Here is a 27,858-nt window from a genome sequence, read left to right as displayed (position 1 = left end):
ACCGATCTTTCACGTCGACTATGCGTGAATATCTCGGTTTGTCCGATCGCGCCACAGCGTGTAGCGTATCGCGGCGACAAAGAGGAATGGCGGCGGAATCCGAGCGTGGTCCACGATCCGGGTGATCGTGGTCAGCCAGCAGTAGCAGCGGGCGCGTGCTAGTGTCGACATCGGTGCTGCTCGTCCCTTTCCAGATCCGTTACCTTCCACCTCCTCGTACGCTCACAGACCTCCGTGGAACAGGTACGGCCAGCCAGAAAGAGAACCGGTTCCTGTCGGCTGGTGGAAAGCGGCACGAGGCGGCGCGAGCTTAACCCGGCACACCGGATTTCGTATCGTCTGCGGCGAATATCGAACCCTATCCGAGTATGAGCACCTCGACGTTCGTGGGGTAAGCGTGGATTTTCCTTTTCCTCCTATCTCGTAAAACAGACAAAGAAAAATAGGCAGATGAAGTAGATAAAGCGTCGAAGGGTTCTCGATCGTTGATATTTCATTTCGCTGACACGAGGCTCTAGGGAGTTTTTTCTTTGATTGTGGCTGTTCCGCTAATCCTCGGATATCTAACATAGATCTTTTTGTCCTGAAACAGCAAATTGCTATAGTTAAACGATAGATATCTTGAATCTACCGCTTGTTGCTTTCACGTAAACTTTGCTATAGTCTAGCGTGTTGTTCGAAGATCCTGAAAAAATAATTGAACAGCTTTCTGGAAAGGGAACTCGTAAGACATAACGGTGAATTAGAAAATTGTATCGCAAGCCTTGGTTCTTGTTTTCCAATATTAGCTACTGCTTTAAATAAACGCGTGATCGTCGAGCTAACGAGGATCTTAGAAAGATGACACGAATGCTATCGTGATAATCGTAATAAAAATTCTTAAACCGTCTTGTTCCTTTTGCGTTTACAAATTTCATAATAATCCGACTCTTTCATCATAAAATACATTAACTGACCATGTATTTATCGTAGATGTGTATCCCATTTTTTTCTGAAAACTACTCAATTATGTAAGTATAATAAAATCTAAAAACGTATATCCTGGTTGATTTTCGTGTTTCCGTTCTAGAGATACCAGTTCTCGAGGATTTTGTGATTTGTATATAAAAAGGAAAGTTTCTGGTGACCAGAAATGGTAGGATAGGTGAAACTGGTTTCTAGTTTGGCGTTCGGAAGGACTCGTCCGGTGAGAAGGACCTGCTTGCTCTTTTTGCTGTTTCGATTCGGCTTCCTCAGCTTCGTTGTTGGGGTTGCTCGAGGATACTTCTGTGGACAGAGTAGCTTTGTTACAAGCGACTGAAGAGGTTTAAAAGCTATCGGAGTGCGCAATGGTTGTGCGCAATTTGTTTAAATATGTTTGCGAAGATTCTGAGGTAGATTCGTGTAAGAGGATGGCTATCACGATTTTGCTAATCTGCGCAGTTGATTCTCACTTCCAGCTTGTACAGAAATAGCGGCGACGTTTTGGAACGCGTTAGGGGATTGAGAAAGGTCGGGATCTTCCCGGTTTCACGTTCATGGGGTCCGAGTTTCACGTTTGAGAAAATTCACATAACCTCTTACGAAATTCCTACTCTAAGTTGCAACTTGATTTTGTTACGTTCGATAGAATTCATCAAGCAATATATTATTATAACATTATTACGTGTTAAATTTTTGAAATTTCATAGAAATGTAGAATTCTTTTTTACAGCGACAATTGCTAAAAAGCAGAATTTGATAACGTAAATTGTTTGAAAAACATGGCGGATGAAATGTATTAACGCAACGTTGGTTTATGTGACAAACTTTCTACCGTAGAAAATTCTTAATTTATTTCTCTTTTTTCGTATAATTTGCAGCATTAACAAATGCTAAATTTTAAAATCATCATTCATGGTATTTTTTCTAGCACCACTAGCAGCGTTTATTTAAAGCAGTTCAAAATTGCAGAAATAGTAAATCGGTAAACAAAATCGTCTGCCAAGAACAATTATTAGAAGCAATAAATCCGACACATCGGTCTGAGCTTTGTATCTTTCCAAAATATTACAATTTCGAGTATTTCAATTCCGTTTCTGGATACCTTTTCGTTCTTAAATAATATGGCGGCAAAAGCGACAAAGAATAGTAAATCGTGAGCAACTCGTTCGTTGAAGATGGCAGTTCGAACGACGGGCTTTGCGACGATTCTAAGAAAGAGCTGTTCGACCTATATTTCGTCGTTGAAAAGGAAAACACCGAGGAGCATTCATCGAAAGATTCTCTGTTCAGTGATTCGTGACTGTTCGATATTGCTTTTGATTAATTGCTTCCTTCGCATGGGTTTCTCTCGCACGATCGATCAACCATTTCTCGATCCTAACCTTGCTTCGCTATTCCAATAAAAATTTACACGCGTGAAAGTATGTACAGTGGCTAGAAAGAATATTTCTACGTACCCTTAGTCTGCAAAGAAGCGTTTTGTAATTTTATTTTAAGGTTCTACGTTTTATTTTCATAGTATCAGATTTTCGTAATGAAAGTATATATTTCCAAATGACTATACTACAAATGGAATAATAAATGCAATGGCATACAAATACTTGTTATAGCCACCGTGTATGAAATAGAATTGGAAGAAACAAAGAAACGTATCGAAAGTCTAAAATTCTTCTCTGAGATCGAAATTTGTATTAGATCAGGTTAGGTTACGTAAGGCGTTTGGAACGTGCATATTTCGGAAAAGAGGAACTTTGGCCTATTTATAACGAGTACAATTACACAAAGTGAAAATCATTATGCACCTGAGCACAACAATTTCCAATTTGGCAACACCAAACTAAGTCGAGCAGAATAAGTTATAAATAAGTGGAAAATTGCATGAAACCATCCGAGATTCGAAGTGGTGTATTTACTTCAGATCGTATGAACGAATTCGAATTAAATAGAAAAATGACATTTTATAAAATAGAAAAGGAGAAATTTTGAAATAAGAAGAAAATCAGACGTTTTAAAGGAAATAAGAAGCTAAGACGATGCATCGAACGAAGGGAAGCTCGCGGAACGTGTTTATAGTTACCACCCACGACGAGATTCTATATCTACGTGGATGAGTAATCTCAGCAGGCAGCTCGATGAAATAATCGATGCATCGGGACCGTTCGATTACCTCTAGTCTTTTATTTCTTCACGAAAATTCAATTCTCACGAGATACAGGTTCATGTTACAAATTCAAATTTCCCGCCATTCTTCATTCGTTACGTTACACATCTCATATTGCAGATTTACATCGTTGGCGTAGCGCACAGTGCACGATAAACAAAGCTTGCTTTGTAGCTTCAGATGACGTCCATTTTTCCGCAAAAACATAAACCTCGTGTTGGCTACGTTCATCTAGAGTCAGACGCACGCCAACGCTTCATCCAGTGTTGCACATGCCGCTTGCAACCGATTCTTGCCACTGCCGCAAAAAATATTGCTTGGACGTCAGTCAACAGCGAAATTTTCGTTCGCGTGAGTGTTCGTCTTTAGACGTTTTGTTAGACACAGAGTAGTCTTCAACACGCGTCCGGTATCCCAAGGCTAAACATTGATGAGATATGAACTTTGAAAAAACTCCACTGTACATAGAATATTACAAAGACCAATTATGACATAACCTAGAGCCTTTGAAATATGCAAACTTTCTTTCTCCCAAACAATGAATATCTCATGGAAACTCCTGCAATGTAGCTCGATATAAATTTGCTCCCCGGTATATGATTTTGTGATAGCAACTCTAACCTATTTGCACAGTGAATCTTTTCCTAAAAAGAAAGAAGGTCATAAATTCGTGTAAAGCTTATGTAGACGCCATCTTTTTCTCGTTCTTCATCGGTGAAAAGAAAATAAGTAACAAACCTTGTATTATTTAACATCGTTATAACGGAACCAGAGCTTTACCAGCAGAATTCCAAATTTTAATTACATTCCTATTCACAAGGATGTACCCTAATTTACCTGATCACCCTGATCTATTTAAGCTATGGTTTAAACAGTAGATGTTTGTTCTAGCTAACTGTCGTTGGAATAAAACATTTCAAGAACGATATAGCTACTCTCAGAAGGATCTATATATCTGATTGTTCGAACGAATCCATAACCGTAGCCTTAACCACTCGACCCACGAGACCCACTCGACATTCTTTCATGTCCACCATTTTTCGTGAAATGTGAGAAAGAAAAGCAGGACTGCATGCTGGAAATTGTTTCAAGATACACTTAAAAATCACAAAATACTACAATAGCGTGAATAAAACTGGTATTTAAGTGAATTTCTTTCTTCCTTTATTTATTTAAATTCTCTTATTTTTTAGTTAAAGTAAATTTCAAACAAAACACTTAAAAGCGTTGGCAGCTGCTGCTAACGAAATTGAAATAAAATTCCCAGTGTAAAGTGGTTAACCTGACAATGATATTTCATCTTGACAAAGGTGATCGCGTTCGATGGTCTCCATTGGGACAGGGTGGATCGACGAACGTTTGTCGCGATGGAAATACACCGACGGGTTTCTAGGTCCACGCCTACGAATCATCCAATTTTGAACGTCTCGGAACCTTGCTCGAGCCCCGCAGTTTAAGCTCCAACCGATTCCATTCTTGTCTGATCAGCTACGTGACTAGGCGCGCCGCATTCTCTCTCCCTCTATTGGTCTTAGCCGATCCGCCTCGTCATCAGGAAAATTCGCAGGTGTGAACGACCCTTCGATCAAGAGGGTACGGGAAAATTGTTCATTGCCACGTGCCGTGCCCGACTGGCCGCCACGGTGTATTTTTAAACGCATCGTGTTTTCGACGTCGATCACTCCGCTCTTCATCGCGAGAGCTATTCTTCGTCTTCTCGCCATACTTCCCATGTGTATAAAGTTTCGTCGATCGACAATCGATCCGTTCACCGATGTACACTGAGCCAACTCGTCGCTAGACTGTGTGCGTCTCGTTTTTGCCGGACCATTGCTTTCTCCTTCCAGGATAATCGCCTCGTGCCTTTTTTTCTCAGGCCATCGAGCGAGGATCGTATTTCGTTTCTTTTTTCACGGATGAACGAACGATTTGTGGTCGATGAAATATTTTGCAGTCATTCTTTCTGTTTGGCTACTGCTCTTTGTTTTCTCTGTTTTTTTTTTTTTTTTTTTTTTTTGGTTAATCGTCGTCGTTGAGGCGATTTAGTTATAATTTTGTATCAAACTGGAATAATTGAGTAGAAAAACTTGGATCGGATACCTTTTAGTTTGTTCGGTTTCTGGCGCAAGGCAAACAGCGTTTGACAAATTAATTCGCCGATCGGCTCGGTATCGGACACCTGACGTGTGCTCGCCTTGCTCGCGGAGGAGCCACGACGCGTCGAAGCCCTAAAAATAAAATAATCGGAAGCATTTTGTGCGGCGCGGTAACGCGCAGGTCGAACCGCGCTAAATTTAACTACGCCTCGCGTATCTACCTAAATACATTGGTACAAGCCACGGCCTGTTGTTGGCTGGGTTCCGAGCATCGCGACACCGCGCCACCACCGCTCGCCCTCACCGAGCTTTTCCGAGAAAGTTCGTCTTTTGCGAGAACCTGCATCCTTTAATCGGAATAATCGCAGAAAACACATTTCCGTGTTTTCATTTTATCCTTTGATATTATATTTACAACGAGGTTTTTTGTCACGGAGAACGATCAAATTTGTAGAACGTAGGTTAACTCTTAACGCAAATGAGTGCCAATTGGGTTCTAAAGATTTATATAAATCACGAATTCCACGGATGAATCATAAACAAAAGATTAGATGAGTGAAATACGAGAAACTCATCTTCGTTTAACAAGTAAGAGAATTTTCATTTGTTTCGAGGGAAACTTCGATATAAAATTGAAAACCATGCGCCATAAACCATATTTATGGGACATTTCAATGGAACAGTCTGCAGAATGCACGTAATGTGGAAAAATATATAAAACATCTAAGGAAAAGTACAAGTTATGATATCTAATAGACGAAACGAATTTAGTTTAATTTGTTTGATTATTCGCATAAACATTCGCATAATTGAGAAAGTACAGCAGAAATAACAATCGATTTTACGCCACCTAGAATCGACTAAAAGCTGAGGCAAACTATTCGATCGCCCTCGGTGTTTATTATTTTTTTCAGTTGGTTCGTCGTTCCAGTCTCGTTTCTCCTGCAAAATTTTGCAGCGTGGAAACGATCAACGCGTTTTCCGAGAAAGTCGACCGCGTGAATTACGATTCCAGTCATGATAACAATGACGTCATCTGTCTGATTCAATGTTAAAATTAGTCAAGGGCGGGTTCACGGTTGATGATTTTGATAGCGTTTTTCTTGCAAATATTACGATCTCGTTTTAGGGTTAGGTTGGAATGGGTTAATCGAACAATTTTTTTGAATTTTCTACCGGTTCGATTGTTTTGGTAGTGGCAACATATGTAATTTAATCGAGAACAAGAAGACACGTGGCACCGATTAGCATGCCAAAAAAGCGACGTCGTGTCGAAGCCATATCTCCAAAATTCTATTATTAAAAGAGACTTTCGCACGCCATCGAGAGTTTGCCATGGGTCGAACATTGTTTTGCGAAACACGTTTCTGTATCTTGAGACTAGACTGTTCTTAGATGCTTGTAAATGTGCCACAAAATTAGTATTTGTTTTTTATACATAATATAGAAAGAGAACGATGATACTTGGACGGTTAGTTGGAAACCTAACCCCAAATAATCGGAGTTTATGAAATGGTAAAGTTTCTCAATGAGATGCTATAATTTTGAATTACATTCAAACATTATCTGGAAAGAAATTTACCTTATTTCGCGAATTTTAGAAATCGTAAATCTTCCTTGATAAACGACTAGACAGATCTTTTGTTATTGATCAACGAGCTTTCGCAACTGCTAAAACGAATTTTTATAAAAAGTTCAATCACCTTGTTGAAAGAAAATGGACAATATAGTGGATCAAGTACACTGACAACGGGACCAGCAAAAATAGAGAACTATCAATATCGAGCAGATAGTTGGTCGATCGCTGCTTGAAACTGTACTGTAAAAATAACGACTCTTTAAATAGCGGATCATCATAAGCTACACGCAATTTCGTCAGTGAAATGACTGCTGGCCATTTTTCGTGCCACGAACGTTTCGCGCGCCGTCAAAACTAACCATTAATAGCTCCTATTATCTAAAGATTATTTCACGTCCAGTTATACTGATTTTCGAGTAGAATGTCTTGTGGTAAAATAAATGTAGATGTAATATTACATTCATATGAATATACATGTATTAGGTTGTCCGAAAAGTTCCTTTCGTTTTATAAGGAAATAATAAATGCACAATGTTTTTTGTTTTGTATTAGTTTATTGAATTATGCACAAACTATAATAGAAACTAATAATAGAAATAGAACGAAATGAATCATACCTAATTTAATAAAATAATATAAAACAGAAATTCTTGTCCGTCTATTATGACTTTGTAAAACGAAAGAAACTGTTCGGACAACCTAATATATATCGACTATGATTCTCTGCAACAAAAAATGTAACGTGTTAGAGTGAAATATTGCATTTAGACGTGGATAGTTTGAACCAGGGCTGGCGTGACTTTTTGAGGGCCCGGGTCCAAAAATTTGGAGGTCCTGAATACACATTGAAATCCTACATTTAAATTTTACAACGAGGAATTATTAATTTACAAATGCTGTTACGTATTATACAGGGTGGTTGGTAACTGGTGGTACAAGCGGAAAGGGGGTGATTCTACGCGAAAAAAAGAAGTCGAAATATAGAATAAAAATTTTTTTTTTATTTTTCCATCAAGACAACGATCTACAGTGAGGTCCGTTATAACGAGACGTGATAAAGTGCACGCGTACCGAGAGACAATTCAAAGTCGATTTTCTCGAAAACAAAGCCTCGAATGAAAAATTTTTATTCTATATTTTCGACTTCTTTTTTCGCGTAGAATCACCCCCTTCCCGCTTGTACCACCAGTTACCAACCACCCTGTATATCGACTATGATTCTCTGCAGCAAAATATGTAACGTGTTAGGGTGAAATATTGCATTTAGACGTGGATAGTTTGAACCAGGGCTGGCGTGACTTTTTGAGGGCCCGGGTCCAAAAATTTGGAGGTCCTGAATACACGTTGAAATCCTACATTTAAATTTTACAACGACGAATTATTAATTTACAGATGCTGTTACGTATTATACATTGTTTATAAGCAGTTTTTTAAACAAATTCAAGTAATATTTTTTCGCATGCATAATTCGCTTTCCAGAGGCAAAAAATTCAATGAAAGTAGAAAATTTGTAATCATTGTATGACTTTTGCGAAAAAAGTGTTGATGTAGTTTAATTTCTCTAAAAAGTTCATTTCTCTGAAAGCGCCTGGATTTTTTTTTATCTAAAGTAGTTTCCAGGATTTACGGTGTTACACTGACCTTTCATGATTTTTTCACTCCTTTAAACTAAATCATCGCTACTAAAAATATGTCTTGCATCTGTTAATGGTATCGTCATTCTGTAAAAAGTTAATCAAAATTTGTATTTTTTAATTGGGTAATTTTCGTAGACCAGGGAGCCTCTCAAAACGCGTGGCCGGGTTCCGGCGAACGCGCTGAACCTGTCTTGCGCCGGCCCTGGTTCAAACCTACCATAAATTGATTATAAAGCATCAGAGTATTCTGAAAATTATAAGCTTATTTATCGACCTGCATCGATACCATTTTATTTCTATTTCAAGTTACATTTGTCAATTTTAACGAAAGATAAATTAGTATAGTACCACGATAATACATTCAAAACAGGCCATATTCCCCCAGAAACGTTCTTATACCTAGATGAAAAAAATTACCTCCAAGATGAAAACAATATACCCATAGTTTACCACATAAAAAGAAAAATAGGAATTAAAACAATACTTTACGAAGAAAATTTGAATGGACCATAGATACTAGGTGGGGATACAATATGGCTCTAACGCAGAATGACACAAAAGGCAAACACAGAAAAAACATAAAAAAGTATTGGTGGATATTGAAATCATAAAAAAAAAAGAAAAAAAAGAGAGAGGACCAGTAGCGTCCAATCTCTCTGCCTGTACAATAAGTGTAAATATTGTAAATAAATCTAAATGACATCCCCTACCCACTCCACTCCTCCTTCCCCCACCCTTCCCGCAGTCACTTAACCTCGCAGGAACTAAAAGTAGGCTACTGATCTGTCCTATTTTGCGACCTAGTTTTCAGGACAGGAGAAGAAAGAAAAGATAATATCGTATAAAAATACCGCTTTTGAGCAGCTTAAATTAAATTACAAATGTTAAAAATGTAAACCCAACACAAAATATGGTATGGCTACGTCGTACCGTCGCGTAATGGTACTTTTGCCAAAACCAATTTCAAATAGAAATGTTTATTGTGAATGCACATGTAATTTATATCTTTCTTAAGCAATACACGTTATATAATATATACAGGGTGGTTGGTAACTGATGGTACAAGCGGAAAGGGGGTGATTCTAGGCGAAAAAAGAAGTCGAAAATATAGAATAAAAATTTTTCGTTTGGGGCTTTGTTTTCGAGAAAATCGACTTTGAATTTTCGCTCGGTACGCGTGCGGTACGTTATAACGGATCTTACTGTAGATCGTTGTCCCGATGGAAAAAATTAAAAAAAATTAAAAAAAAATTTTATTCTATATTTTCGCTTCTTTTTTCGCGTAGAATCATCCCCTTTCCGCTTGTACCACCAGTTGCCAACCATCCTATATACATATATATACATATAAATTATGTTTATTGCATAATAACATTATATATGTATATCTGTAACTTGAGCCACAAAGTGTTCAGAGTAACATTTAACAAGATTTTAAAGAAAATATTAAAATGCAATAATTTTTAAGACATTTGTGTGATTTATAACAGACAGATTTATTAAAGAGAATGGTCGCGGGTTTCTCAAACTAATTAAACGGAGCAACCTTCCTACGCGCGATGACTTCCTTAAAAGGATTAGGCGATGAAACATAGTCGAGTCATCGAAAGATAAGTTGCGGTCGCGACGATACATATTTAGGTTACCGTTTCTCATTCTTTCCTTGATAATTCCAAAAGCAATTCAGTTGAACCGACGGCAAACACACGACAGCAGCGGCTACCGTGTCGCCCAGGAAATAAATCTTCTTGCTCTCGACTACTTTGCACACTTGAAAATAGAAAGGTGCTTCGATTCGAGTATTTTAGAACTTCTTGCTTTACCAGGTCACCTAGTGCTTTCGCTAAATCAGTTAAACGGCAATTGTCTTGCTCGATAAAATATATCCTTCAAGAAATGTATCCTCCTTCGTGTCTTAAACAATAAAATCGCATCTTAAAATAAGAATTCTGCTAAACTTTACATAATGAAAATATTGATAAAGACTTAAGTCGTTAAACATAGTCGTGATGACTGGAAGTCTCGTCTACTGGAAGAAATCGTTTTAAAGTAGTTTCTTAAAACAAGAACCCGAAATTTGAAATTGGATTGGAAAGTATATACTGGAGATAAATAAAATGGTAATTTTGTTAAAGTTAAGAAGAAGAATAAAATTATATGTTGTTATTTGTTTATTTAGAGGTAGAATCACAATAGCTATTAGTTTATTCTTCAGATAAATCTATCACACCGTTCTGAGCTGAACAACCTTTATTGCACTTTCTTACATGGACTGACTAAACAGTAAAACAAACACCTATCGATTAAACCTATCGATTATATCTAGAACTATTTTCTAGTTACTATTTCTTGTAACTAGCGCATCTGCATATAGATGGCGAGCGCGAACTCACGTTGTCAGTTTCAACATTATACATTGAACAAAACTAACGACAATTTTGCCAAGGAAGAATACAAACTTCTTTTTTGATTTTCTAGATATTGAAATGGGAAAAATGAAATGGAAATGAATAAAATTAATGAAATTGATAATTCTATGAAACAGTTGATGAAAGTCACTTTCCAACCAGACGATGATTCAAGTAAAAAATTTCCAAGCTTCCATCGGCAACCATAACCTCTTTCATTCAATGTTACTTTGAACTGCGCCCTCGAAACGGTAATTGGAACGCGACCACCGACGCAATCCTAAAGCTATCGAAACAAGTCGTTTTGACAGCAGCTCTCGGTGTGCGCGAATGTCATGTAGTGCACGTAGGTGAACCAAAATACCGATACCACGCGATATGACTCAACGTTTCGAATAACTGCGTTCCACAGATAACGCAGGAATGTATCCAACTAATATTAAAGAAAATCCTCCATATACGTATCTCTACACGTATTATCGCGATGATGTTTACTGATGATCATTTGCTTAATAGTTTCCCGAGAATTCAACCTTTTGATATCTTCAATGGCATATTGGAATATAAACACTTTTAGTGACTTTTGACGTAGACAAATTGAATCGATCACCTAAATGAAATTTTACCATGGAAATATTTCGAAAGAAATATTTTATTGCCAGAAAGGGAAGAATTCGAATGTTTAACATCGTGAACGATTTTGTAACTAATTGTTAGTAGAAAGTTTGATAAGCGTGTTAGAATTTTTCTAAATCTTTTTAAAGTCTGGAATAAGAATTAATTAATTCGCTTGAATATAAACAGTGCAATTTTCCTATGTAGTATGGAAAAAATATGCGTCTGCCTATGGATGATTGAAATTATTCAACATGAACATTTTTTACTTCAATACATTCTTTAACCTTCCCATTCCTAACATTGACTTTAATTGCGATCCGCGAATTAATTTGTGAGTGTCAATGTCAAATGAAATCGTCTTTGAAAACAACTTCTAAATATGTAGCACTGTCGTCTTAATTGCGTATATAAACATATCTCTGATACTCATCATCTAAATTAAGTCATTACACGTACAATGAACATATATACATATATCTAATCATTACTTTATCAACACGCATGTCATACCTATTTATTTCTATATGTTATCACAATTCTATTGCTCAGACACGTGACGTTAGTGATTTTACAATAAACTGAACAGCCGTTTTCTCTAAGCGTTAACTTCATTGCCTTCACTAGAATAAAATTGCCTTCGATGTCTTGATATGGTGGTCAGGTTTATGGCCTGTCATTGCTGTACATGTTGACGAATCGATGAATTGATGTTTCTGTCAGCTTTAGAAATTTCATGAAATTTCAGTATTATTAGGTTGGCAACTAAGCGATTGCGAATTTTGTCAATATCGCCTAATGACAAAATCACTTAGTTGCCAACCTAATATTATTATCGGTTTGCATAACCTCATATACCTAATACAATGATTTTGTTTCAAAGAATAAAATTATGTTTACGTAGATGGATATCGAGTGATTCCTGGACAAATGGACATATTTTTTGAAATAACTAGAAAATTTGTAGAATCTATAATCGTTAAGAAATAATTTAATACCGTACGTTAATTTAAGAGTAAATAGGAAAAAGTGTTGTAATTTTAAAATATCTATGTTATCCATAACATTTTTAATCTCGTTAATCCTTTGCAATTATACACGAATATTTTATTAAAGAATTTATATAAAATACGTATATAGATTTTGTTTCATAAAATAAATTGTTTATATGAGATAAAATATTATCAGTTGCAAAGGGTTAATACTTCGACGACTGTATCCTCCTAAGTGATCAAATGTTTCTCGTTTCAGGAATTCAGACGGCCTAGTGACAGGTACGTGTATCCACGTTCAAGCAAAATAATTCGCGGGCTTGGTTGCTCGTAAAACGTAGCAACGAAGATATGCGACGTATGCAAATAATAACTGCTGCCTCATGATAACCAGCAAACGGAAAGTTCGAGCTATGCAGTTAGTTAGATTCGTCGTTTCAACGTTTACAAACATTTCTGGCAGTCCATCGATAAAACAATATTACAGATTCCTTACCCAATATGAATTCCTATAAAAACCAGTTAAAAACATACATATACAATTTTTTCCAAATATCGTCAATATTTTCGATTTTTTAAATATCTAAAAAAGTATTTCCTCCGAAAAAAAATTCTTATGCAACATAGAAACAGTGTTTACTTTGGCATCACGCAAGCTACACGAGATTTCCGTATCTCTGGAAACAGGAGAAACAGCCGGCAGCTTCGCTCCGTGTGTACACAAAACGTCTCTAAATACACAAATTCCAAATGAACCCACAATATCTTCGAGATCCACATCGAGCCCACTTGCACAGGAGGGCCGAGTACGAATCAAAAGTTCAACAAAAGATCGAATTTACCGTTTACTGGCGATCATCGTATTACGATTTTACGATTCACGCATTGGTCACGGCGAAACTTAATCCCATATAAGGTTACATTCCAAACTTCCCGCTGTAAATAGACTTTCGTTCGTTCACACTTGCAGATTTAACTGTAAAATATAGAAAAATAACTTCTCGCGAGTGGTAACTGTTTTCTTAAGTAACATTAATTTTTCTTAACTTTTATCGTATAAACAATTTTATCAATACTGTGTATCTACCGTTTTAATACCACTGTAAACTGTAAACTCGTCGAATTCCTGAGAGATGAGTTCAAAGAGGAGGTTACAACGATAATAAATCTGTCCAATATCTAACACGTCGACCGCTACGCGAATTTTATATATTTTGCCGCTGGAGTCGCCACAGATTGAAATACGCTACACTGCAACATTTTATTCTTGCGAAATATTACATTACATTTGTGCACTTTTTATACCGATTTTGGAAAGGAGAGAAGAAGGAAGGTATCTCAATTCGACGAGTATATTTTTCCCTGTGACAATGTTATCTGTCATTCGCATCGTTGAAAATTTGTTAATTTATGAAATTCATCTTACTTCGATCGTTCTATTAGGTTGGCAACTAAGTGATTGCGGATGTTGTTATTACCACCTAATGACAAAATCCCCAATTAGTTGCCAACCCAATAAAAAATTTCACAACCTATGTCACTGATGGCCACCGTCACGGTCAACCTGTCAACTTCCATGATGGTAAACAATAACCATGTTTTATATCACTCCAAACTATAAACGTTAGCTGGTAAATCTGCCTAATTTCGTTTTTTAGCTTCTATCATATAAACAATTTTGTCAATACTTTTACGAATTACCTTTAATATCGCTATAAACTGTAAACTGCTGGAATTCTTGGCAGACGAAGCAGAGGTTACGACGGCGGTAAATCTGACGAGTAGAGTCGGCCACAGGGTTTCTGGTGAGGCATATAGAGAACGTGTGAAAGTGCAGCGAAAACGATGCGCACACATCCCGCATAGCTGGCCACTCGTTAGCATTCCACTAAATCGCTAATCGTTTCAGGACTTTGTCCCGTGCCTCCTCCACCGCCACCACCACCTCCAGTGCCTGGTCAGGTGCCGGCCATGAGGATCAACACCATCGAGGTAAGTGGAAGATCGTATTCAGTCGGCGTTTATCGCTCGTTGCGAGCGATCCTCGCGGGTTTTAGTGGCATGACGTAGGAAGCTTTAACTGACCCAAACGAAAGGAAGGACAAGACGGAAAATATTATGTGCGTTGATTGGACCAATTGTTCAACTTCAAGTGTAATATTTTATTTGTGAATCGTTCGTAATATTGTTTGAAAAAGAATTCTTCTTAGTGTTAGAGTGTTTCTCCTTCTGCTTGTGTTTCAGTTTATTCAGTTGGGTAACTAAGAATGGTGAGTGTTCAGATGAAAGGATTTCTTGGGTCAAGTTGAAGCGTATAGCCTGAAGAAAACGAGGGCATATACATATACATATATATATGAGGATTTATGGAAAGAATGCGAGGTCGCGATGAAAGGGTAGATTTAAGATAAAAGATGTTTCACGAGGAATTATAGTTGGTCCAAAATTAAAGAGATCTCAAGGCTGTTGTATCTTCTCTTTGTTCCACGTGTATTCTCTTTCAGTGTTTGTTTTCCACATGTACAGTTCTTTGTTCCAGTATATTTAAAAATAATTTAAGCACGTAACAAAAAGAAAAGACGAAGAAGAATAGCCTTGTATGAAGTATAATATCTTCGACTCTGTAATTGACAAATTTGATACCTTCAAAATCAACTTAATTTACTATTCTCACTATATTCGTATTTTTGAAGGTGAAAAATTGGAAAAATTTGCCAAACGCGAGGCTTCTATTTTAATATCACGTAATGCGACTGTGTAATTAACATTTAACGATCACAAAAATGCTAAGGGAGACGTTGAATCGTAGGCACCGGTGACAAGAAGGCCGCAGATGGCTAACAACGATGTTTACGAACCACCAGCGGCCATTCAGAATGCAATGCTGACCAAGGATAAGAAACCATTCACGTATACACCGGGAATGGGTGGAAAATTGGACCTTTCTCAAATTCGAAGCCCACGAATGGCACGCAGAGTGGCGAAGAATGCGAACGACGAGGGAATCGAGGGTCCGCCAAAATCGGCGCTTGAACCGAAGCCGACACCAGCACAAAACACCGGGGCTAATCTGTTTGTTCAGCCTCAAGTGGCGATCCCTGTCTTTCCGACCAATGTTCCGGTTCAACCGTCTGTCAATAGAACGCCATCTACACCTCCTGCCAATAAGATTCAACCTGCTAGTAAGTATACTTGATGGTAAAAATGTGAGAGCGTAGTTGAGAAAATGATGAAGAAAAAGTAGAATTTTTAGAAAACAAGTTAAATACTTTCAGATATAATAATAATTATAATGATAGTCGCTAAACACTTGACCTCGAACAGAATACTGATGATGTTGTCTCTACTCAGTCATGTAGATTGGATGAAAGCAATTTATTAAAAAAAAATCTCTCCAAATCCACTTATGTCCACCTGGTAAACATTTCTTAATAGATTTTCTAGAGACTGTGCATATGAATTGTGAAGTCTAAATTTCCTCAGAATTTTAAATCTATTTGCAAGAAGTCAAGTCTTCTTCTATGATGTTTCTGCACCGCTACAGAACTTTCTAATAATTAAAACTCACAAATACAGTGGCTCACAAAAGTATTCGAACGCTTACATATACAAACTTGAATGGCCGAAATAATGTACATTAAAGCAATTTGCTTAGACAAGCAGATGTCAATAGGAAGAAGGAAGTCTTATGATTATGTCAGTAAAATTTGCGAAGGATTCAACAACATAGGTAGAAATTGATTTATTTATTAGAAACACGCATGGCATAGAAACATGACTGGCTAATAAAAGTATTTGAACGCTACATATGTTATTAAATTATTTAATATTAATATTTTGTTGGACTACCTTTAGCAGCAGTAGTGTGTCTCAATCGACGTTCCATGCTGTAAACCAATGATTTTGTAAAACTACACTCAACGGAGTTCCATATTTCTATAATTTTATCTTTCAATACTTGCTTTGAGATTATTTGTAGTATATAGGATTTTTTTTAATTCGCGAATGATAACTTTCTCCTCTCTTCCAGTCAATTTCTTTAGTCGACCTGGTCGAGCTTTGTTTTCAAGTGTTTTCAAGTGCACCAATATTTTCATTTAGCAATGATGTTTACATTCGTTGCAAAAGAAGATGAACAGTTATCAACAGTGTTACAGCGTTCGAATAATTTTCTGAGACACTCATCGTGAATGTTTCTAATAAAAATATCATAATTCCTGTCTGTATTATTGAATCGTTTTCAAATTTTACTGATGTAATTTTGACACTTTCCCGTCGCTATAAATACCAAATTGTCTTAACAAATTAGTTTAGTACAGCTCGTTTTATTAATTGAAATTTGTAAGTGTAAGCGTTCGAATACTTCCGTAAGCCACTGCATGACTCGCTATACTAACTGTCCTAGAGAGCACGTTCGTCTACATGTATCGACCGATGGTAAAAAGTTCGAACTGCGGTTTATGGTTACAAATAATGGCGGTAATGTTTTATCCGGAGTTCGTTTACCTTTGAACCTAGCAATCCAAAACAATGTTGGTATTCCAAGGCACAGCAATATGTGTCTCTCTCGATTCAAATCTTCCGTTGATTTTTGTACCGCTATACCATTATCATCGAGCAAAAATCTAAAGTAACCGGACAACGGAAAAAATTGAATGCCATAATTTTGTCATTTCAGCTCCAGAGAAGCAACCAGAATCACCGAAACACGTGACCAAAGCAGAGACCAAAGTAACGCCCACGATCGCAGTTCAGCCGAACACACCCGAGAGTCCGAGCACTCCGACTCAAGTGACTTTGACAAAGGCGCCAACTCCGTGGCTGCAGAATAAGAACAAGCCACAGGAAGAATTACCAGAGTGGGCGAAACGTTCGAGCGTGAACAAACAGCAGAGCACGTCATCGTCTTCGCCGGATAGTCCAACGTCACCACCGGTTTACGCGCCTTCGATTCAGCAAACACAGCAACAATCACCACAATGGCAACAAACCCAACAAAGACAGCAATCGATTCAACAGAGGCCGCAGTCTCAGCCGCTTCAACCAACACAACAGAGACCATCGCAAATTCAGCAACCGCAACAATACCAATACCAGCAGCCTCAGCAATTCAATCAGCAACAGAAACGTCCGTTCTCTAGTCCTTCTGCAACGCAACAGATTCATCCAACGCAGACGCAAGAACGCATGATACCAATTCGCGTAAGTGTTTATTATCATGCGAGGCAGATGTTCGAAAGTAGTTTCACGATCTTGCTGACTACTGTAACTCACGTCAATCCATTCATTTGATAAATTCAACGATCGGTGGATCAGATCTTTAGTTGGACTGTGCTATTTCTTGGTGGTTAAAGATTTAACGTTTCGGTTACCTACAAAACTATTTCTGTTATTTTATTTAAGAAATGCAAGTAAAAGAGTTGTTAGAATAGAAAAATAGAATAGAAGAACACGCAGTAACAAAAAGGCAGCTCCAATATTTAAGTCCAGTTTATTGGAAGAAAAAGAGAGGCGTAGGTTTCATATTCGAAAATACAAAAATTTATTATTATGAATATTAGTTGAATATTTATTTCACACATTTTCAAGATGATTCGATTTTCAATTGGTTTTTGTTGGTTTATTCGAATTATCAGAAAGTGGAGCTGCATTCTTGTTGCAACAGATCTTTCAACCCTCGAATTGCTTAAAACTTTGAGTTTAAAGAATAATTAGAGAAGAAAGAATTGTAAAATGAAGTATGGAAATCATAGTATATTAACATACAATAATCATTTGTGTCCAGATTGAGGATAGGCCGTCTGTGTTCGACGTAAAACCAGAGCCTGGTCACCATCAATTCAAGCAAGCGAGTCCACATCATCAGCAGCGCTGGGGACAACCGACTCAGAATCAGGTTCAGAATCAGGTTCAGAACCAGGTGCAGAATCAAGTTCAGAGTCAAGTTCAGAATCAGATGCAGAATCAAGTTCAGAATCAGATCCAGAATCAGGTGTCTCAACAATCGACAGGTGGCGCGTACATTATACCAATTATGATCGAGGGAAGTGATAAGAAGCCTGCTGGTGTAGCTACTTCGAATACCTCGTACTCGCAACCGATTCTTAGGAATAACGCGTCTAATGCTGAGAATCAGAACCAGAAAGTGTAAGCTTATTTTCAGAAATGTAACAATTATCTTATAAGTAGACTTGTAAGTAGAAGAAATATCATAAAGATTGAATAATATTGTAAGAATTTATAAAAATTCATAATCTAGTAAGAAGCTAATATAAATTTATATCTTAGTCAAAATATAAATTTGAATTAATTGTTGTGTTATTGCTATTAGGATGGCGCAACGTATTATACCTGTGCAAGTTCAGCAATCGGATTCTGGTCCAGTTCAATCTCGATCGTTCAGAGTTCTTCAGAAGATCACAGACACGGATTCAACGAACGACGTGGACACTGAACAGATGCGTAAACTTCAATTGTCAGAGGACGATAGGATTCTGATGAATAAATTCAAGGAACAAAGTAAAGATCGTATTTTACCAGAATGATCTGTTTTTTTATCGTTTGATTATTCTGTTATTACTACGTGTTCTTCTTTCTATAGTCGACAATGAATCTTCTCTTCATCACGAGGAAGATCCGAGATATCGTGGTGGTGCTATACCCTCTCGAGCTTTCCGCTTCCTACAGACTATGACGGAGTCCGGTGATGCTCCTGCTGTGAACACGAGTAAGTTTTTTACGTTTCAATCGATTGACAGGCTCAGAGAGAAAGTGATACAAATAGTTAAAACATGACTTTGAAAATTGTAGATAAAATGAAATGTCAGTAGAAAATTCTGTATCTTTCTAAACATTAAATTTATTACTATAACGTTATGGAAGCTTGGAAATTTCTAACAAAATTCTATAGATAAATATCAATTTTATATATATATCGTTTCATATGTGTTCATCTTGTTTTTAAAAAACGTATACTTTTATCACTTTTCCATGGAATCCATCGACCATAAAGGTACAACTCTGTATTATTAGTATTTGTAAAATACATATCGTGTGCACATAACGAATGTACTGATAGTACAACAAAATTCTACTTATAAAAGAATCTACTTATAAAATTATAAAATAAAATCGTACGTTGCAGCGTCACGGCCACCATCCGCCATAAACAAGAAGCAGAACAGGAATTCAAAGACGTTTGGTAAGTAAACTTGTTAGTCATTTTTCTCTGATTAGCTTTCCATTACATTGAAGCAAGATTAGCTTCTCATTAATCCTAAAAGATGTATATGATAAATATAATATTTGCAGAAGAAACGCAAGCGAACTTACCACCAAGCGAGCAACAGGTTCCAGAGCCAAAGAAATACATGGGCAGCGCGATTCCCTCCAGATCGTTCAGGATATTACAAGCGATGACAGCGCCGGAGAGCGTCGGTGAGTGTCGATCGGCGAACATTTATCGTCGAGACCAACAAGCGTAAAAAATCTGTCATCCTTCTGAATGAAAAGAAGAAGAAAGGAAACGCGTACAACATGTTCATAATTCATGCAGGAACACGCTACTCGTCCATGATGAATTAATAATCGCAACAAGCTTCTATTGACCCTTGTACATTAATGTTCAATGACAAGCGTCTTTACTATTCTAATGGATGATTAAAACTTGAAGTAACGATTGCGTGCCGTCGCTGGAACATTCCCGAATCCTGTGTTCACAGGAATAACGAAAATTCCTTGGTATCGTTCAGCTCGATTAAGCCCTCACCCCGTTCCATTCAAATTTCGTTCAAATAATTTCTTTTCTCTCCCGACAAACTCGTTGCAACAGAAGTTACATTAGAAAAATTGTCACGCAATGCCCATTCTGGACGTTCCTGTGTATTTTAACGATTGACACACCGATCATCGAGCAACGATCAATATAATGAACTTTTCTTTCGCCGAATAAAGACTTATGATTGCTGTTGAGATGGTCTTTTAAAACACCAGTCACTCGATATGTCGTACATATACAAGTGCATGGTAGGTGAATTATTCGTCTATTTCCATCGATCGAGTAGTATCGTGGTAAACTATGTTGCTTGTAAAATCGTTCGATCATCGTCGTAACAAACGTGTCGATTCGTCAACGTTGACATAGCCGTTCCTCGTTTAGAAATGAATACACGAGAAAGTATGGCAAGCTACGATATATGGATTTTGGGTAATTTAACCGGGAATGTTGCATGTTCTTATTAATTGATTTCACACGTGTTTAATCATCGCTGGGATTTTAATACGATTGCAAGTGATCGATTTGCATGTAAAACCGTACTACGATTATTTTGGACACTTACGATCCATCTGTCCAGAATATCGTACGAGCATGTTCTTCCTACTCGAACGTAATGATCGCTTGTGTCCCGTCGAAGATCATCGACGAGCTGGTTTTGCGTTCACAATTTTCGATCGTTTCCTTTGAACACAGGATCACACGTCTCGTTTTTTTTCTCTCTCTCTCTCTTTCTCTCTCTCTCTCATTCTTTCGTAGTCGTCCGCGACTACACTCGTTGCTTATCCTCGTGGCATCTCGCTTGTCCGTCGATTTTTCACAGCCAACGGAGGATCGTTCATGGTAGACATTTATTTCGTTTTCTGTAATATTGGCTTAGCAACTAAGTGATTGCGGATTTTGTCATTAGACACTATTGGCAAAGTCCGCAACCACTTAGTTGCCAAGTCAATATTTCAACATAATAGAGTGGAACATTTTTGCCTAGAAGAAATAAAAATTCCTGAATATCCCATGAATACTGACGTTAGTGAAATTTAAATACACACAGATGTTCTTTAAAAACAGTTGTTCTGCTAGTAAAAGATATTCTTCTTATATTCTATGTATATTCTTTTTGGTAAATAATAGTACAAGTTGTGTACATACTGCGCGCAAAACACTGCTTCTTTGATAATTAGTTCACCAAACATGTTGTGTATTCAAAGAACTGTATTTCTTATCTAATCTTTTATCTTTTGGAATTTTCCTGTAGCCTTTAGTTGGGTAAGGTTTTTTCAGCCACCAAGTCATTTCTTATCAGAATTAACAATATTCCATGATATCTATAATAACGAGATTGTGAATTTGAAATGAGCCTCAAGCTTAAACAGAACATGAAATGAATGTCTATTGCTCGTTCTTCCATCGCCTAATATGAAAAAGAAAGAATATCGCGTGTAATATAAGAGAAAGGGAAGTGTGCGGGTGAAAAGAAGGGGATAAAAGCAGAGAAGCAAAAATAGAAAAGGGAGAAACGCAAGACCACATCACACCCCAATAGGAACAGTTGAACTTCTTGTCTGAATGCATTGTGCTGTTTGTTGTAGCCACGCAAGAAAATCGTCAAGCAGATTACCACTGCCAAACAGAGAATAACGTGCCGGGCAATCAGCAGGGTGTCTTCCTCTCTCCCTGTCCTCCTCCATTTTGGACCCCCGACAGTGGTTGGTGGGGTTACTACCCTCTTCCATATCCTGGTGTCGCGAACGAATCTTACCCTTATCATCCTGATAACACTGCCTACGTATACTTTCCTATTTACAATCAAAATTACCCACTTTATTCACCTTATCCACAGTATGATCCGATGAATAATAAAAACGCATATTCTGGTGTTTACCCACCTTACATCGTCCCAGTTGCTCCACAGAACAATAACAATTGCAATAACAATTGTGAACAAGTCTGTGGTGATGTGATAGTAGCAAAAATTCACTCAACGAATATTACAGATATTGCAGATATTGCAGAGAATATTCAGGAAAATAATGGAGGAAATAAAGCACTGGAAAGTAAAATTGCCAGGGAGAACGATGATAGTACAAATGGTGTTCTGCAATGGGAGAAGGTGAACAGCGTGTCACGAACTGCCAGCAACAATAGCAAAGACAGTGACTGTACTACTGCGATGAATATCACCGATGAAGAGGAGATTCCTGGTGAGATAATCGTGTCAGAAGTAGACGAGGATAACAAGAATTCTAACAGACCAGAGACGAAATCTTGCCCCAATGGAAGTCTCAATGTCAACGTTCCAAACTATACCTACATCGACACGAGTGACTCCAGCGACTCCACCGACACGGAATCGCAATCTGACAACGAGTCCATCATCGAATCGTCTAAAGGTAGCAGTGATTCTGATGATTCTTCTTCCGATAGCGACGACTCTGATTCTTATTTAGCGTACTCTACGGGACTGAATGCTCATGGCAGGTTAGAAAATGACGATGAGAGGAATCCGACTAAAAATAGCTCGAGCAAAGAATCTTGCAACGAGGACGAAAATTCTGAATCATCCTGTAAGAACAATGTCGATTCTGGAGCAGATGTTGAGCAACAAGTGGAGGACAACGTGGAGAAAACGCAGACCAGCACGTTTCCTCATCAACTGAGCGTGATTTACGAGGACGTCGAGCGTCCAGATTCCGAGAGTCCTAGAGCCCGAGGGCCTAGAAGTGTGAAAGACTGGAACGAGACGCCTCTCGAAGCCATTGACGACCCTCCTGATGATACTGACGCGCCAACAGTCAGCGTGAGTCTGCCATTGAGATTTAAATTTTCTGTATCTGAAAATAACGAAGATGTGACCACAGTGATTGTTGGAGACAGCACCATCAAGCCTGAGAGAGGTTATAGCAAGGGAGAAAGCAGAAAGTCGAAGGTCCAAGACAGTAGAAGTCAGATGGAGAAGGCTAATGAGGTTTCCGCGGATTTTGTAGTGAAGAATGACACTACTGTGGATTTTGTAGTTAAAAAGAAGAGCTTCGACAGCAAACAAAAGGACAGGGATCATTCTAATGAAAGGACGAAGGAGGAAACGACGGAAAGTAAGGTGAAAGAGGACGAAGATCCTGTAGTACCCCATGTGAATTTTACTTTGAGGAAGATTCCTACTAGATTTGGTAAAATCAATTGCGAAGAGACTGTGGAGACAGAGTTCACGATTAGGAGAAAGACGAGCGTGAAAAAGGAAGAAGATAGGACGAACAAGGGTCAAGAAGAACGCGCTAATATGAAAAGTAACGATGATTCTGTGACCAGAGAGAATAAAGAAAATAATTGCACTCACGTTGCGACAGCAAAGGACATTGGTTCAGAGACGCGCGACTTCAACAGAAACATCCTGAAACCTGAAGTGATCGTCTCTGAGTTTAACTTGGCAGAGGAATCTTCGCAACACAACAAGGAGTCTTCTGACAAGTTACAAAGTACAGACTCGAAGATGAAACGAGTGGATAAGTCTGAAGGAAACAGTGACCTGTTAAAAAAAGGCAAAGACGAGGTAGGTATTGAAGAGAAAAGAAGCAAAGAGTCGAAGCACCTGTTGAGCGTGCAGAATTCCCGAGAAGAGACGGACGACGAAGACAGTGGCGTCACTTCGGACATGAGTCGCATGATCTCCGAAGTGGATACAGATTCGGAATGCACCTCATCGAAAAACATGAGAAAGTATCAGAGGACTCAGACTCACTCGAGATTGTTCAGGCTTCTAAACGACGACTCGATCCTCCTAGAAGATACAGAGAAAACCAATGAATCTTCTTCGACTGAAGAATACCTTAACCTACCTCTGAAGAGCAACGCCTTCAATTACGACGAGAATTATTGTTCCAATTACTCTAGCGGCGTGACATCTCCAGAATATTCGCCAATTTGCGAACAATCGTGGAAGAGACTTCACGACGCGGACAATTCCAGGTTACCGGACCAAAATGGCGACGTGTTTCGTCAAGGTCGACAAGATCGAATTTCCTGCAAGGAAGACCCGTACTATCAAGCTTGGAAAACTCCCAAACCTCCGGCACCATCGGTGGATCACGACGTGGTGCCATCGTTGGCTTTCAAGGTCCTGGAAAGTAGAAGGCCATTATGGTCGTACAAGGTGAACGTGCTTTGTCCACGGATTAAAAGTACGAAAAGCGTGCCACAGACGTTGCGAACGAACAAACAGACCAACTCGATGGTGTCATCCTGTCCAAATTCCTCGCCCTTCCAAGCTAACCTAAAAAGTGACCATTGCTGATGGCCCGGGGCAGAATGAGGCCGCGTTTGGCCGCGAGCAACCGGTCCACGGACGAGCCTCGCGCAACTTTTCTCTAGATTCGCAAGACTGGGCTGACTATGCCCGGGGGGCTACAGGCTACGTGGTTTTTTTTTCTATCGGTACATATCGTTTGCATATATTTATCTATTCGCATTTTCTTCCTGATTTTTTTTGTATATTTTGTTTATTTTATTTTATTATTTTTTTTTTGTTTATATTCTCTTCTATCGTTCTAGTGTTTTTTTCTACTTTTTTTTGTCTTTGTTTCTTCTTCTTTTTCTATTCTACTCATGTGTTTCGTTTGTTGTCGAACGGGCACCGATCTTCTACACGGGTGTAATTGTTTTTATTTATTAATTTTTTTATTTGTTTATTTCCTTGTCAATTTTCTTCACTTCGCGAACGAATCGATCCTGTCAGCCGTGATTCGGAGTTTTCTTTTTATTTATTTTTCTCTTTGTTTGCTCTTTGCTGAGATTTGTCACTAACCAGCCGCCTCTGGTCCAAACGATGCGATTCTAGTTTGTCTTCTCTCCTGGATCAACATTAACGCTTCGTATGTCTTGTTTTTATCGTATTTCTGTTATCCTTTTGCAAGCCAGTTGGCAGCACCTTCGCACTGCTCCGTCTTCTTCGTTCTTTTTTATCATCGGTGGGTATCAATGATCTATAAAGAACGAGACCAGCGATAAATCATTATCTACAAATATGTTCTCGCGGTATTTTTGCATAGCGAAAACGTTAAGATAAACAAACAAAATTCATTGTCAGTGTTTCATTTCAGAGTGCAAAAGAACGATTGCCAAAAGGAAGACGATGTGATTTATTACGTTCGTAATCTTTGCAGAGTGTGATTTCACGCAGAATTGCCTCTTGATTCGACCCACAACTGCATTATGTTGCGAATAAAAATATTTCATGCATGCTTGATTGTGTAATCGACCGTATCCTGTGAATAACGCGAATCGTTTTCCTGTTTTAATAATCCTGAACGGGGTGTCCTGAAGTAGAATGTTCTAAAACAGCGTTTTTTATGATTTTTTTTTAGAAGGGAATGAAAGAAATGAAATTATTGAATTTTGAGATATGTTTTTTATATATATTTAACGAATACAAAATAATTTTTTTTTAAGTAAAAAAAATAAATTGTAACAGATTTCTAAGCCTATTTCAGGGGCTGCATTTTTCAATCGGCGTGAAAGATCCACTTCGTAATTCTTGACTGAAACGAAAAACCAAAAAAGGATTAAATTATTATACATTTTTCTTCTAGGTGAACTAAATGAAGGCAGAAAAAAGCTTATTTAAATAATTGTTATAGCACCTTAAAGTTTATATCTCTTTTTTAAAAACACATTTTTTTTTAAATCCACCAAAATTTTTAATTTCACATTTTTTGCTGTCGTCGTTTAGTTCACCCAGAAGAAAAATATATAATAATTTAATCCTTTTTTGGTTTTTTGTTTCAATCAAGAATTACGAGGCAGATCTTTCACGGCGATTGAAAACTGCAGCCCCTGAAACAGGCTTAGAAATCTGTTACAATTTATTTTTTTTACTTAAAAAAAATTATTTTGTATTCGTTAAATATATATAAAACCATACCTCAAAATTCAATAACTTCATTTCTTTCTTTCCCTTCTAAAAAAAATCACAAAAAACGCTGCTGTAGAACATTCTAATTCAGGACAGCCCCTGAATACGCACGCCATGCATGCACGATGCATTTGTTCTGTTGTATATTGTGCCATGAGTTCGAAGCGCGACGATTATATCGCGATTTATCGGATCGATACGATTGTTTGGATTTATCAAATCCAGAGGCAGAACGAGTCGTAAGTAAATTAACGCCTCGATGATCGATAATAATCGATCGATCGTTAATAGAGCTACTTACTGAAATAATCCATGCTTTGAACAAATAATAATTAGTGTCATTCGTTGCTTTTGATTAGCATTTTACCGTAATCACAACTATTGCTATTGTCATTTTACTATATTGCTCAAATTGTAACTATTACAGTCTGTTAAATCGTAACTGGTTACTCAACATTTTCCCAATTTTCCCCACTTTATGGTTAATAGTTTCTAGTAAACCAATAGTAGACGACTATTTTTCAATCGTATCTTGAGTAGCCAACAAATTTTGAACGAATTATAAACTATAATAAGAATCAATTATTTCATGGAATTCAACGACGCTGAATCCTTTCTACATAAAAAATAATTAGAATAATTATTAAAAAAAAATAATTATTCTCTATAAAAATCGTAGCGCGGCAGAGTTCCAAGTTCTTTTATTATTTTTTTTCTTTTCTTTTTTAACCAAAGCATAGGATAATTATAGGACGTTAATAATCTAGTCTGTCTGAATTTTTAGGTCCCGATGCAACGGATTACTGAGCAAGGACGAGTGCCTCCATCAGAAACATGGCATTGCTAGTGTGTTTTTTTTTTCTTTCTTTTTTTTATTTTTTATTTTGTTTACGACGACTCGTCGCGGTTCGTTTTAACACGACAACCATCGATACCACAGGACTGCTGCTGAGATCTTCCCAAGTCACCTCACTGTATTTGTTGCCCCGTATAGGTTTCGTCTTGTCCCTTCCGCCATTCTCTTTATTTTACTCCTTCTTCTCCCTTAATCCCACGGTGTGCGCATATTGTTAGAAGACGAAGAACTTTCGAGAGATCGATCGGTCATTCGAACGATCGACAACTAACGACATTCACTGAAACGAATCACGTGACTGGTTTTTCGATTTCAAAATTGAAAATAATCGTCACCTGGTCGCGGTGATTTCCTGTTTCGCCAAAAGGAATCAACGCGAAGTGTATTCGTGTCGAATACCATCACGTTACCTCGATCTATCATTGTGCTATATTTATGTAAGTTGTGTAAAATAAATTATTTGTAAAGTTCACTTTAAACCTTATTTCGAGTCAGTCTATCCCTTTATGCCTTTTCTAACAACTTTCCATCACCTTTCATTCAATAGAAGTAAATAAATGGGATAGCAACCTTTGATCTTCTTTTTTAGTATTGTGTACAAAATTTCTGCTATACATGTAGAAGGTTGCTGTTAGTATATTAGCATAGGCTGATGTAATTATGTTTGCAATAATTGCTCATAACTCAGTGCTCCAAATGGCTTGCCATAAACGCAGTGCTAACTCACGTTACCTGTAGTACAGTGGAAAGGGAAATTCTAATAGCACATGTAGATGTGACAACGACCTAACCAAATCCACGTCATTCCATACCATCTACTTATAAATTATACTTATCTATAATAAGTATTAACTTATTATAAATAATCAGCC

General features: G+C 37.7%; 1 protein-coding gene across 5 annotated transcripts; it reads left to right on the top strand.

Moving 5' to 3' along the window:
• The first annotated feature begins 80 nt into the window (after window positions 1-80).
• LOC117242759 (dentin sialophosphoprotein-like) lies at window positions 81-27,465 on the top strand. 5 transcript variants are annotated; one of them, XM_033509673.1, is made up of 13 exons: window positions 81-391; window positions 12,711-12,733; window positions 14,197-14,256; window positions 14,361-14,443; window positions 15,261-15,633; window positions 17,130-17,653; window positions 18,237-18,598; window positions 18,783-18,970; window positions 19,053-19,178; window positions 19,596-19,652; window positions 19,763-19,888; window positions 21,815-24,372; window positions 26,915-27,465. In XM_033509673.1, exons 1-13 carry the CDS (start codon window positions 369-371, stop codon window positions 26,975-26,977), a joined length of 4,566 nt encoding a protein of 1,521 aa, XP_033365564.1. In that variant the 5' UTR covers window positions 81-368; the 3' UTR covers window positions 26,978-27,465. The 5 variants fall into 5 exon arrangements, with proteins under 5 accessions (XP_033365564.1, XP_033365565.1, XP_033365566.1 ...); XM_033509675.1 differs by having other exon boundaries at window positions 83-391; window positions 22,220-24,372; XM_033509674.1 differs by lacking the exon at window positions 14,197-14,256 and having other exon boundaries at window positions 82-391.
• Window positions 27,466-27,858: the final 393 nt, after the last annotated feature.

This window comes from Bombus vosnesenskii, unplaced genomic scaffold (genome assembly GCF_011952255.1).
Source record: "Bombus vosnesenskii isolate JDL3184/JDL3185 unplaced genomic scaffold, Bvos_JDL3184-5_v1.1 scf7180000016278, whole genome shotgun sequence".
Lineage (NCBI taxonomy): Eukaryota > Metazoa > Arthropoda > Insecta > Hymenoptera > Apidae > Bombus > Bombus vosnesenskii.
The sequence above is the reverse complement of the archived record's forward strand: the minus strand, read 5'-3'. Positions and strand labels throughout refer to the sequence as shown.

Coding starts and splice junctions, on each gene's coding strand:
- LOC117242759 (XM_033509673.1), top strand. CDS start 369: ATGAGCACCTCGACGTTCGTGGG. Junction 14,257..14,360: donor AGTCGGCCACAGGGTTTCTG/GTGAGGCATATA, acceptor TAATCGTTTCAG/GACTTTGTCCCGTGCCTCCT. Junction 19,179..19,595: donor TGCTCCTGCTGTGAACACGA/GTAAGTTTTTTA, acceptor CGTACGTTGCAG/CGTCACGGCCACCATCCGCC.